The 13,858-nt window shown below is 42.9% G+C and overlaps 1 protein-coding gene across 1 annotated transcript in view; it reads left to right on the forward strand.

Annotated features, from left to right (window-relative positions):
* Positions 1 to 6,781: 6,781 nt before the first annotated feature.
* LOC139650707 (voltage-dependent calcium channel gamma-2 subunit-like) overlaps positions 6,782 to 13,858 on the forward strand; it is a 19,454-nt gene continuing 12,377 nt past the window's right edge. The window contains exon 1 of the mRNA XM_071527451.1: positions 6,782 to 6,857. Within this exon, the coding sequence (XP_071383552.1) occupies positions 6,788 to 6,857 (70 nt within the window). The 5' untranslated portion in view covers positions 6,782 to 6,787. The remainder of the gene's footprint in view (positions 6,858 to 13,858) is intronic.

Raw genomic sequence — 13,858 nt, forward strand, 5'->3', positions numbered from 1 at the left:
CTCTCCACCCCTCTCTAACACACACACACTCACACACACACACACACACACAGAGACACACACAACGTGCGTTCTGCTATGACTCAGTGAGTGGGTTAGGATGTTAATACTTCATAAAAGGAAGTCTGTTTGATCACGCTACATTAACTTATCCTTAACAGCCGTGAGGTCATCCTACAAGCATGCTTCTGATTGGCTCGTGGCAGCCGGGGGTCATGAGAGGGCCCTCCTTATTGGTGTAAATCATCCTGGAAAAGCGCAGGGGCCCCTCTCGCTGTGAGGATAAGTGGGTGACGGCGCCGACCTCACCCCCGAGGTGCAGGTTGGTCTTGGAATAATAGTATCTGCTCCGTGTTTAAGCGGGATGTATAATTTAACAGGAGCGATTTGGAAGAGTGACACCTCATTATGATGACTGTGGAGGGAGGAGGGGAGGAGGGGAGAGGAGTTTCTTTGGATGGACTCTATTTTTAAGGGAGCAGACACAGCAGACACAGAGGTTTTGATTGGGCGGTTTGAGCGATTGATCGATCGATTTGATATTCACTGCGGCTTGAAAACCATGCAATCATTTAATTTACTTTAACTGCGGAAATAGCACACTTACTGCTTGACTCTCATCAACAAAAGCACAACACCGTGAAACTGCTGGGTGCAGCTCCAATATGTGAAGCATTTGAGTGAATGATGAATGATAATGAATGACGATTTAGTTGTACAGAAAATTTGTCTTGTGCAAATTTGTCCTGTGTTTAACCCCGAAAATCAGTTGCCAAACAGCTGTACATGGGAAAGCAGCATTTAATTTGCCTAGTGTAGAATGGTTGAATGGCTCCTTTTTTTAAATGTTCTAATAGTTTATTTATAGGCAAGCAAGATACACCTCACTTTCATTGATTTAATTTTTTGCCTTTATCAAAAGTTGCTTCAGGAGGGCTGAGTGTTATTCATTCACTTTCTCCATTGAGTTTTTCCCAGCTGGTCTGGGGATTTGAATCAGCAACCTTCTGGTCACATGCCTGCTTCTCTAACCTCTAAACTACCAAACCCCCCCCTGATCTGATCTATTCATTCAACTAGTCATATTCTGCTTAATGCTTGAGATTTATTGTTGGTAAATCATTTGAATGCAGACTGTGGTTGAGTTAATCTGCTCATCGGGGGGGGAAGTGACCGTGACACCTAACCCTAAATTGGCTGAATCAAAAATGGGGTTGTCCAACCAACCAATTCCTTGGACTTTGTACATGGTGAATAAACGTGTCTGATTCTGATTCATTATTGGCTCACATGCTACTGGAGATATTGGAAAAAAAGATTTTCTACTACATGAACGCCATTCAAAGTCGTATGATGAAGTCGGAAAAGTCAGTAAGGAGGACATTTTGCTAACCAAGTTCCTGAGTTTTGATGCAATAACAACCTTTAACCTTCTCAACATGGTGGAAAAATCTGAATAATATATTTATGCGCTTAAAATCTACTTTCTCACATACCTGATGTGCTTTCTGTCCGCCTCGTTCTCACAAAGAAACTTGTAGCATTATAGCAACTGCTTTTTAAAAGTAAGAAGCAGCAAAATCCACATCATCCATTTCCGGATCTCCATGTTTGTTTATTGTTTCTCTTCTGGGATTGTCTGACAACATTACATGTGAATGCAACGCTGTTTAGCAGCCGAGTTGGAAGTCCCAGATGTTGGACCGTCCCACCAGCATGTGAACACACAGTGAGCTGGGGGATAAATCAAAGTAGCACCGCCGACTCTCTGGTTGAAGACTCAAGCTGGGACAAAGCACATTTAATTTGGTTTGGATTTGGAGTAAACTGATTCCTGAGTTTAAAGGTGCCCGCTCGGCTGTTTGAATGACCTTTTCAAATCGGGACACGGCTGGCAATACCTTATGCAGTAAAATGCTTCAACACACACTGAAATGAAAAAAGAGCTTGGAACAAAAACAGAAATATGCTGTTTACTGTGCAAAAGAGCAAGTTAAAACAATATACAGTATTTGATAGGCAAGCATTTTGCAAAAAAAGACATTGGCCAGAAACACTCCTTCTTTATACACTGCAGTGGCTGCTTTAATTGACTAAGACAATTAAAACCTGACAACAATCACAAAAAAACACATGAAGCCATATAGTGGCCATGTAGTATAGGACCTTTCAGAAAAGATGACTGCATTGAATTGTGGAGACATTTGATTTGTGAAATACAAACTTACAGTTATTTGCAGTAAAATCATGAATCAATTTCCCTTGAAGGAATTTCTCTTTCTGACAAATAGCTGGATGAATAAAGACATTTGCTTTATTCACACAGCAGCCGTATTCGATTTGCTCTCTACACGTGATGCTAAGCCTGGAAACCTGGAAGACAGCGAAGTAAACAGAGGCACACTGAACCAGACTCTGCTGTAGCCTTTGATTTGGACCTTTGTGGGTAATTTCACCTCCAGCTCTGCTCATCTTTCATCGATATCGATACCAAAGGATAATTCAGGTGTATATTTTAAGTATTTGTCCAAAGTATGGTTGCGTTTGCCTCCGTTTACATCTGCTTTGCTGTCTTCCGATGTAAATCAGATATGGCCGCTATGTGAATCAAGCAAATGCACTAATCCGGTGGTTCTGGTGAATAAGTAGAACTGAAAGCAGCACACAAAGCACCAACATCAGTGACATTACATTAGCTGTTTGTTTTCATACATTTGCATGATTTCTTATGAAAATATGCACCCCTGATTTGTGGTATTTGACACCTTTGATTCGTACTCTACCTACTCATGGCTAATCACATAACCACTGCACTAAAAAAATAACTTAGGTTAAGGATATGGTTAAGGTTAGGCAACTAAAACAACTTCGGTTAAAGTTAGGGTAAGGTTTGGCCATGGTTAAATAAGAAAAACATTAGGTGAAGATGTAAACTTCACTCACAGCAGAAAACTTCTTGGCATGAGTTGTGAATTGAACCTGGCTTGGTAAATGCATCCACCCATCCATCCATTCATCCATCTTACTCACAGTATTGGCAATAGTTGCATTATTGTGTGCATGTAAATATAGCCAGTGAGATGGACAGTCACTGATTTGGATTTAAATAACACATTTGTTAATTAAACCTGAATCATAGTGTGGGTCTCCCAAGTGAAACACAATTTGCAGTAGCTCTGCCTACAATATATAAAGTGGCTCTGACTAACTGATTACCTAGGAACGTCATAATGACAAAAACTGTTTGAAGCACAAAAAGTCTGTTACCCACAAAATGTGAGCACTTGATTGACTCAGTAGGATGTTTTGTTCTTTGACTGAGAACATTTATGACGTATCAGTACAGCGTATGCGTCCGCTGCTGCAGAATAGTAATAGTTAAGGACAGTGTATGACTAAGGCTTTGTGAGAGACACAAATGAATACAAAAACACGCTGAATTTTCAGGCCCATGCCTTCAGGCCGAGTCACAGTACAGGAGAGTGTGCAAGTGTGTTTTTGGTTCTTACTAGCCATCTGTTAATGTCCATAATATTACCTCAGCTGATGATATACTACACTGCTCTGGCAACGCAGGTTTCTTCCCTGTCGAGACAATAAACCGCATTTGAATTTGAATTGCAGAAAGAAGAGAGAGAGAGAGAGAATGAGGGAGAGAGAGGAGGGCTTTGCAATTCTACCAGCTCAGTTTGAAGTGATTCTGGTCCTCAGGGTATAGGCACATGTATGTATGTGTGAGAGAGATAGGAGAAAGAGAGAAAGGAGAGCGAGAGGGAGAAAGAGGGACAGAGGGTGAGAGAGGGAGCGATAGGAGAGGGGGGGGAGATGTAGGAGAGAGAGGGAGAGAGAGGTTGTGTGAGAAGGAGATAGCAGAGAGAGGGAAGAGAAAATGCAATTCCAGATTACATGTGCTTGTGCTGCAGCGTGGGTGGGCATGTGTTGGAGGGAGCGAGGGAGAGTGTGAATAAGAGAGGGAGAGAGAAAGTGTAAGTGATGGAGAAAAAGAGTGAATATCATGGAGTTTCTGCCTGGCAGTGAGTGTGTGAATTGATGTGTTTGACATCGTGTGGGATATTCATGTGGAGAGGACAGGCCTCACTCACTAAATTAATGGTAATACTGAAAACCAAACCCGAACAGATACAAGAGTCAGTATTAAAAGTTGAGGGAGTAACAGTACAACAATCTTTTTGTCGATGTTCATATTGCTTCACTTTTATCCTCCATGGGGCTTTGCAGTCGCATCAGAAATCTCCTAGCAACCACAGCAGACGCCATTTTGGAGGTCTTATAATTGCTAAATGCATTACAGCTGGACAGATCACAGATGATTATGATGTTGTGGGTGCAGATCCATCCAGTAATGTTACAGCTAAAAGTGAATGGTCTGATAAGTTAGAATTATTTCCAGATTTAGTTTATTTTGTCCTAGTACTAAATTATAGGCTACTGTATTAGCCCTAGCTTCTACTCCAAAACACTTTATAGTAGTTATAGCATGAGAAGAGTCAGCTCAGTTAACATGAACAAATTGCTAGTTTTTGGCTTTGTTCGCTAGCTAACCAGATAGCAAGGTAATTTAGCAAAGCCACTAAAGTCATTGTTAACAATTAACTTCTAGCTAAGCACCAAACACTGTGCAAATCAGATGTGTTAACAAGTAAAATTGACCTGATAAGTCAGTCTTAATATTTATGCAACAGACAATCTTAATTAAACTAGTCTAACCTGAGATGCAGCTGGCCCCAGGTGCTATGGTTGACTAACTAACTGACAAGCTGACATCATCTAAAGACAAAGTTGATCAGATATATCAGTAATGGACTGATCAATCTCCAGCTGAAAAACAACGCAGAAGTGTCTATTTGATACTGATGACTTAGATATGCTTAGAAATTAAGCTGCACTTAGCTAATGTTACCAAAAGATGTGGACTTCCATCATGGCCGCCAGAAGGCAAATTGCGTCACCTGACAGCCCCCTGTGTATCTAGCAATAATAGTTCATTTCTGTGGTTGAATGAAAGCTTCGCAAGTCAAAACAGCATGATTCATGTCTTTTTTATTTCATAATATCCCTCCAATTTGCATAACAAAGAGTCATTATAATTGTGACAAAAGGGCATGTGAACGTACAGTACATGTAAGACTATTTCCCCTAAAACATACCGTTGCTCATCATGGCCCCCTGCGGAGCCTGACAGGACACAGTTCTACACATGAGTTCACACTTAAATTATGACATGATGAAAGTATTTTGCAGCGCACTGAAAGGTTCCCGAGCCGTTTCATACTGAAATATCTTTAATATATCAAAGTCTACCTGATGAAAAACACGGCGTCTGCTTGAGTTTACGCTGCGGCTGCGATCGAGGCACATTAAAGATATGTAAATATGAACCCGGCTTGAAGTCTTTCAGTGAGCGGTAGGGTACAGAGCTTTATGTGTTGGGGCTTTTGTATAAACGGGTTCTTTTTTCTCTACGGAACGCCGAATATCTGAAAAATCAACCATAAATGCTTGTATCATGATTTGTGTGATATATGCATACACCTATGTGAGAAAGTTAGCCAGCCAATATAGTGGTGCATTGATGTGTCTGCCAGCCTATAGACAAAAGGGCTGGATGCTGCACTTCACATACGCCTGTGTGTGTGTGTGCCCATTTGTGTCTACATGCATGTATGTGTGAGTATGTATGTGTGTGTGTGTGTGTGTGTGTGTGTGTGTGTGTGTGTGTGTGTGTGTGTGTACCCGGTGCCCATTTGAAAGCTGGGCACTGGTCTTTCATCCTTCAATCGCCAATTAACAAGGGCCTATTTAATTGCAGTGGTTTGGGAGGGCATACAATTACCACTGGAGCTGAACCAAACTAAACACACACACACACACACACACACACACACACACACAACACAACACAATCCCTCTTAATGAGCGGCACTATCAGCTCTCCTTTCTTCCTCTTTTTCATTTGCATTTTGCTCGCTTTCTTTCTCTCTCTCTCTCTCCTCCTCCTGACTCCTCCACTCCCTCGCTCCTTCTCTGCCGAGGCGTTTTAGATTAAACTCCATACTCCTTCTGTCTTCTCAGCCTCATTGTCTATCACTTTCTTTCGCTGCCCTGTGATACAGTCCCTTCAAGCTGTTGACAAACCTCTCTCTCTCTCTCTCTCTCTCTCTCTCTCTCTCTCTCTCTCTCTCTCTCTCCTTCCAACACTCTCCCCCTCTCTTTCTCGTTTCTTTCCTCTGCCTCTCTCTTCACCTTTTTCTCACTCACCTTCTCATCTTTTTAGTCTCGTTTCTCTGGCTTGCGTTTCTCTCTCCCTCTTTTCTCTCTCTGTCTCTCTCTGTCTCTATCTCTCCCACTCGCCTTCCTCTCTGTCTCTTCCTCTTCCTCCTCCTCTTCTTCTCTCACCTCTTTCGCCACCTCTCCTGTCTCTTCTTCTCTTTACATTTACTGTTATGAAATTGATGGCTGAATATTTGACTGGGTACAGGAAAATGAGAAGGACTTGTGAACACACACACATACATGATACTTCACATAAACACTCTTGTTTTTTGGGGGGGTTTTTTGGCTTTAAAAAGGTCATTGTTCCACTGTCATAGAATATTAAAGTCCAGATTTAACTTGTTTGAATTGTTGGGTTGCTCTGTCTTTCTCCTAACTCAGTATCTCTCTCTGTTTCTCTCTCTGTCTCACTCTCACTCCCTTTCTATTCCTCCTCTCTCACTCCTTCTTCTCTCTTTCTCTCTCTATTTCTCACCCAGGTTCCTTTAAAGGCATGTGTAAGCAGATAGATCACTTCCCAGAGGACGCTGACTACGAGGCAGATGCTGCTGAGTACTTCCTACGTGAGTCCCTTCGTCTGTCCCTCCATCCATCCATCCATCAATCCATCCATGAATCCAAAATCCATGTATCCATCCATCCATGTATTTAGTATTTCCTATCTTCCCATCTTATCATTTCCCCATTGACTCGCCAATGCTTCCCATCACTACTGACCACTCTTGAACTCCCTCTCTTTCCATTGACCCTATCAAAATGTTCAACAAAATCATATCATGCGGTGCAACATGCTTAACCCACTTTTGTGAAGTTGTGGCGTCACCTTTCAAGTTGTTTTAAGTTAATTTGGGAAACCATTCACATGGGATGAAAACTTTGTTGCCGATCACCAAAGAAGGCAGAGAAACAGCCTTCTTACACTGTGTAATGTAAAATTATACAATAGGTTTTGAGTGCGTTTTATACAGCAGTGAGACACAAGTATGTCAGCATTAATTCTGTCAAATGACTTCTTAAAGGTGTAAAAGTCATTTGGCTTGATGGGTGAAGGAAGGAGGGGAACGAGGAGGTGGAATCGGGGGGGGAAGCAGTTTGGCCAGTGAGGAGGAGGAGGAAAGGGAGGAGAAGGGGAGGAAACAGCAGGACTGGGATGACAAGGAGGAGGTGGGGAAGGAAGAGGAGGGAGGAAGAGGGCAACATGATCTCATGAAAAGTTGTGAAATAAGCAAGAACTCTGAAAAGCAGATTTACGTGCTGTGGACACGAATTATGTGAAAATTACATTCCTCCACCACGATTTGGATTCTGTGGTAATAGTACACATTGGACATGGCATTTTCAGCTAAAGGTTGGCAAATGGTTAAGTTTAGGCAATTAAAACAACTTGGTTAAGGTTTGGGAAAGGATTTGGTCATGGTTAAATAAGAAAAACTTTTGCTAAAAATGACTCACGGTCATATAAGGTGGGAATTGAACCCCAGGTCACCGGCATTGAAGTCAAACTCATCCACCCATCCAAGACCACGACACCCTTACTTTCCACTGAGCTACTTCAATGTGACACTACTTATTGTTTATAGTCGTGCCTCCTTCACACAACGGCTTCATGCTGGGAAAACGGAGTTAAAACACTTTATGTGCCACCAACATCTGATTTGGTGGGTGTTAAGTCGTGTTCATTTCACGTAGTTGTGTGAGATCAGGTCGAAGAAGAGCGGCGGGAAGCTGACGATGAGGAGAAAGAGGAGAGGAAGAGGTGAAGTTGGAGGAGAGAAATGTGAAAGATGAAGGGGGGGGGGGGTAGGAGGGCGGGAGAGGGAGGACGAGAAAGAGAAAGAGGTCAGGGATGTGGAAGAGGAGTAGAAAGAGGTGGGAGAGGAGGAGGGAAAGGCGGTGGAGGGAGGGAGGGACTGAGAGCAGCAGAGAGTGAGAGCGAGAGAGGAATGCTGGGAGGCGGTAGAGGAGGAGGAGGGAGGGGAGAAGGACGAAGAGGAGGTTGTAGAGGTGAAGGAGAAGGAGGAGGGTATCAGTGCGGTGCTGTCGCTCTCCCAGCGGCTTGCCAATTAGGACACTTTCTTCTATAAATACTCCAGGCTCTGCTATGTGGGTCACACCTCTCCCTCTCCTCCTTCCATCCATCCTTTGCTCCCTCCCTCTCGCTTTCCATCCGTCTTTCTGTCCGTCTCCGTCGAGGCCGGCCTGTCTGACAGCTTGTGGTGGGACGGACAGGCCAGAGAGGGAACCCGAAGTTGGTGTCATGTCCGCTCTAAATTTGCATGCATCTAAAGTAGAATGTGGAAAGTTTTTTCAGAAAGTTTCGGAAAGTTTTAAGCCTGTGTGGTTTGATCAAGAATACAACAGAGCTTCAGCTTTTTGGGTCCAGAATCTTTTCTAGTTCTACTTTATTTTTGTTTGGACAGAAAAAGTGTGGTTTATCCAACCAAGTGTGGTTGGTTTATCAATTCCAATGGACTGTGCTGAGCAGAGTTAATGCCAACATACCCGACAATGCAGCAGCCTGTCATTCCCAGTTTTATGAGTTAGTTAAAGTGGGGTATGGGGTCTTTCCAGAGGTCCTTCAGGCCTTTCCAAGGGGTCCCCACTAAAACGAGACACAAATGATGCAGCCCCCCTCTGGGCCAGTCAGTCACATATATGCCACCATGTTTTAACCTGTAACTGTAGCGCTCCCCTTGTGCCTAGCAGTGTAATTTGGAAAATGCTGGAAGGCAGTGGTGAGATGCATTATTCCCCCAGGTTTGGTCAAAATCCGATCAGTGGTGTCCAAGATGTCTCCTTTGATGGACGGATGAACAAATGACCAAAAGAAAAAATGACAGAAAGTGATCCGTTGCCCTCCCCCCCCAATTTTATCAAAAGGTAGTTTCACATCACTAATGTGTGTCTGTTTGACCGTATGAGTAATTTGGAGGACCCTTGAATTCAAGAGGCAAAAAACTCTGGAGGAGTGAAGGGCGCAAGATTGGTGGTGAGGGAGGAAAGAGATGAGAGCAAGGAAGGCTCACCTTCATAAACGAGAAAGACGAAAGGGTGACTTGCTTTCCTTCTGTCCACACAGCAGGTGTCAGCTGACTGTATTGTCTACTGAAGCTCAAATTGTACTTAAATCACATTCAAATTGACTTTACACTCGACTTGGACTCAAGATTACTGACTTGTGAACAATGGGTGTCTGTAAAGTAACTAAAATAAACAGTGTCTTAGAAATAACCATGTTTTCGTTAAAGCAGGCCTTCTGAGGTTTGACTCGTGATCAAAGACTTGAGCCCAAAAGACTTGGACTTCTAAGTGACTATCCTGTCAATGGGCAGAGCATGAAACTAACACTGCTAGGGTTAAGTTCAATTTCAAGTTTGTTTATTTCTGTAGCCTTTTATCACATGCATATCTCAAAGGACTTTACAGAGAATGAGCCTAACTAGATCTAACTAACAATCAACCATAGAACAGAACGATATAGGATAAACATCGGGAAAAGCACAAGACACACAAAAGCAGATTTTACCAAGACAGAACAGCCTAGATATTCTACACAGCCTAACCTAGACCAGCAGCCTGAGACCCTGAAAAATTTGGAAGAAAGCTTGGGCGGGCCGGGTCACAGGGGGATCCTCCACCGGGACGGCTGTGCGTGCGATAGGGGCCGGGGCAAACAGTGACAAGAACATGGACAATGACAAAGACAAAGAGGTGGCACCCATTCTAAAAAAAAATGTATCCAGTCAGACAAAGAATGGCCCGGCACAGTCCGTCCCCTTGTGGCCCCTGAAACAGCTGTAGCCTGTTTTCAAGTGGAGGATGAAGGCTGTCATTCATTTTGGATTTATTTTACCCTGACAGTCACTGAGCCTGCGTTTCTTCCTGCCCCCGCTGTGCGTCGCCACGGCAACCATTTGAAATATCTGTGCACGTGCGCATTTCTGTGCGTGTGGTGTGTGTGCAAGCTACAGATAGCTTCCACACAGATTTTAGTGTCCTCAGTAATTGGATTAGTGCAACCGCTAGTGATGTTACCAGTCTCTCTTTATGTTTGTTACCATTACAAAGTTATTAATTCTTCAGTCTGATGATGGCAGAGGTAGACACGTATGTAGAAGACAACATGGGTAACATCATGACAGGCTAAAAAATACAAAATCGATGTAAAGATTTAATTCACAAGATCCTAACACATGTTGTTTTAGTTAGTTAGTTAGTTTGTTTAGTTTTAGTTACAATAAAGTTACATGTGCAGGTGAGGTAGAAACCCACTACGAGCTTATCTAAAAACCTCACCTAAAAGAGAGAAAATATATATAAATACTGTATATATTTTTTTTTAAATGATACAAAATAAAATATCAATTATCATGCATATCTTTTACATGCCTATTCACATTGTAAACATTTAAATAATATAGGCTGCTATAAAAAAACGGCACAAAAGGTTAGAAACAAAAATCAAGATTATTCAATACAAAATCATTTTGACATCAAAGCACTTTTGAGTCTCATTTTGTATATAGACAAAGACAAGGAATCAGTCAATAAGTACAAGTTCGTATTCTCGAACTGTCCTCGAGATACGATACATTGAGTATCGTAGAGTAGGTTAAGGGTTTTATTATTTCCTGTTCATTATTTCCTGTCCCCTCTTTGTGTGTGTTCATACACAAAGTGCGAGATCCTGTGATCACCTCTGTTTTCAATCAAAGACCTTATTATACAGACCAAACTGTCTGTTTCTGACTGAGAGCCTGTTGGACTGTCAAAGATCCTTTCCACCACGTTTCCTTTTGGAATGGGCGTTTTTTGTTTTCTTTGCGCAAATTTAACATGTAGCTGGTTTTTGCATAAGCTATTGACAGCGGTTAGAAGTGTCTTTATGTGAAAATCAACTTTGTTTCACAGTTGTAAATCATGTGGACCGTGTGTCTGGCCTGCTTGCTGGTGAACTATATAACAATTTTACAGTAAAATAGTGTTGGTGAATAGTTGTATATACAGATTTTTTGGGGGTATTTTTGCCTTTATTTGACAGTTTCAGTGAAGAGAGACAGGAAGGATGGGGAAGACAGAAGGGGGTAACGTGACAAAGGTCCTGGGCCGGATTCGAACCCAGGACATCACAATTACGCAGTCCACCAGGACACAAATAGCTGTATATTTGATGTCTAATACAACATTGTTGTGTCAAGTAAAAATAGCTCCTCAATTGCATGTACACCTAATTTTGTGCACAATCTTTCCTTCTGCTCTTATCCTATTTCTTTTCCAAGCACCAATCTCTTATTCTTCTTATTCTATGGTCACAGGACCTGATGTAGGAAGCTTTTTCTAATGTTGCACTAATGTCAGCTGACTTACAAAAATGTGGGGCGACACATTCTGATGGATGGAATAGATGCATTGTTTTTACCTTTATTTATCAAGGGATGATTGACTGAGCAAACTCCTTTTCATCATCGCTCTACTTCACATTCACACACATTCACACCTGGGATCTGCCCAGTACAACCACAGTCTCCTCCTATTGGCTACTGAGCAGCATTACAGATTCAGTTGGGTGTTGAGTGCTTTGCTCACTGTTAGCTGACAGCATTTCTCCTTGACTTACCCACCCAGATTTTCCCAACTAGTCTAGGGGTTTGAACCTGCAATCCTACGAGCCTCTAATCTGGCTTCTCTAATGTCTGCCGCCCTGTATTTGAATCGTCTTTGTCTGTAGTCAGATGTGTGTGAGCTCTAAGCTAGTCATGGATGTTGAGTGAAACAGCATCACTCGCTGTCTGTTGACCAGAGGGCTCCTGGTATCCTCACTGCAGTGAAAGGTTATTAACTGCATCAGGACTGAACTGATCAGCTGGTGTGAAGAGCTGTGGAAAAGATTTTACTTTTTTTTTAGGGAGTAATCCACTTTATTAACTGAAGATGACTTGAACCCATTGCTGGTAGGGACAGACAGACAGACAGACAGACAGACAGACAGACAGACAGACAGAAAGACAGAGAGACAGATAGAGAGACAGACAGAGAAACAGACAGACAGACAGACAGATAGATAGAGAAAGAGACAGAGAAACAGACAGACAGACAGACAGACAGATAGAGAAACAGACAGATAGAGAAACAGACAGATAGAGAGACAGACAGAGAGAAATGATGCAATCCATGGACACTCTGCTACCATTTACTCCACTTGTAATAGTAGTAGACTGTTTTCAAGTGAAAGACTGAAACTATCATTCATTTTGAATTCTTTTCACTCTGTAAAGACTCTCTCTCTCTCTCTCTCTCTCTCTCTCTCTTCCACCCTCTGTCTCTCTCTCTCTCTCTTGCTCTCACGCTCTCTCGCTCTTTCACACACACACACACACACACACACACACACACACACACACACACACACACAAAAGCAGAAATTAGGCTATGGACAGAATATCTTCACTCTCTCTCTTCACCTCCTTCTCACTCTACCCAACCCAGCTCCTTCACCTTCATTCTCCCTCTCTCTCTCTCTCTCTCTCTCTCTCTCTCTCTCTCTCTCTCTCTCTCTCTCATACTCCATACTCTCTCTCTCTCTCTCTCTCTCTCTCTCATACTCCATACTCTCTCTCTCACCCCCTCTGCCCCACTCTCTCTATCTCTTTTGCTCTTCCCCACCCTCCATTTCTCTCAGTCTCTCGGTCTTCCTCCCCCAAGGGTCTTTTCTATCTCTCTCCCTCAGTCTCTCTCTCTCCCTCTGAATGCCCCCCCCCCCCCTCCCTCTCCTTCTCTCTCTCTCTCTCTCTCTCTCTGGGTGAATTGGTACATGTGGTTATGTAAGGGCGAGCAGTCAGCCTCCCTCCTGCAGCAGTAGTAGTATCAGCCGCAGCACTGAAACCGTAGAGCGAGGACAGAGCCACCACCCCTATCCTTCACAGCTCCTTCAGAGAGAGGGACGCTGTATCTGACTCTAATATATAGGAGAGTCGGGTTGCAGCACACACAGACTTCTGGTAAACACATCTAAATCACACAGCAGAATCACCTGTAGTGTGAATATTGACTTTATATGAATATTACCCTTCCATGTGTTGCATTTTTTCTAAACCATTATGTGTTCTGGGAAGGTTGATCCAGCCTGCATGCTGTTTTTCCCAGCACAGCCCCTGCTTCACATTCACATACTCATTCACAACTGGGAGCTTCCCAGTACAACCGCAGTCTTTGTTGGCCATAGGAGCAGGTGGGAGTTAAAGCTGCATTATGTAAGATTTTTTATGTAAAAATAAAATACACCCGCCTTATCAGCCTAAATCACAAAGTGGGGCTGCGACAGAAAAGAGCGTCCCATCCCATCCCCGCTTGGTGAGACGCCACAGATTTGTCCTATTTGCACAAATTAAATTTTGGTGTCGGCTGTGGACACTGGCGAGTGAGCCTCTCGTGTCTTTGGTTGAGTGTTTCTCAACATGGGGTCCGGGGACCACCAGGGGTCCTTTAGGGGGTCCCCAGTAAATTGATGAATTGTTAAACTTCAGCACTATCTAATTTACAAGAACTTAACGCAATTAGAGAATGT

This window comes from Centroberyx affinis, unplaced genomic scaffold (genome assembly GCF_046629955.1).
Source record: "Centroberyx affinis isolate AG114_WGS23_722 - 3 ecotype Tasmania unplaced genomic scaffold, CSIRO-AGI_Caff_v1 ptg001537l_1, whole genome shotgun sequence".
NCBI lineage: Eukaryota > Metazoa > Chordata > Actinopteri > Beryciformes > Berycidae > Centroberyx > Centroberyx affinis.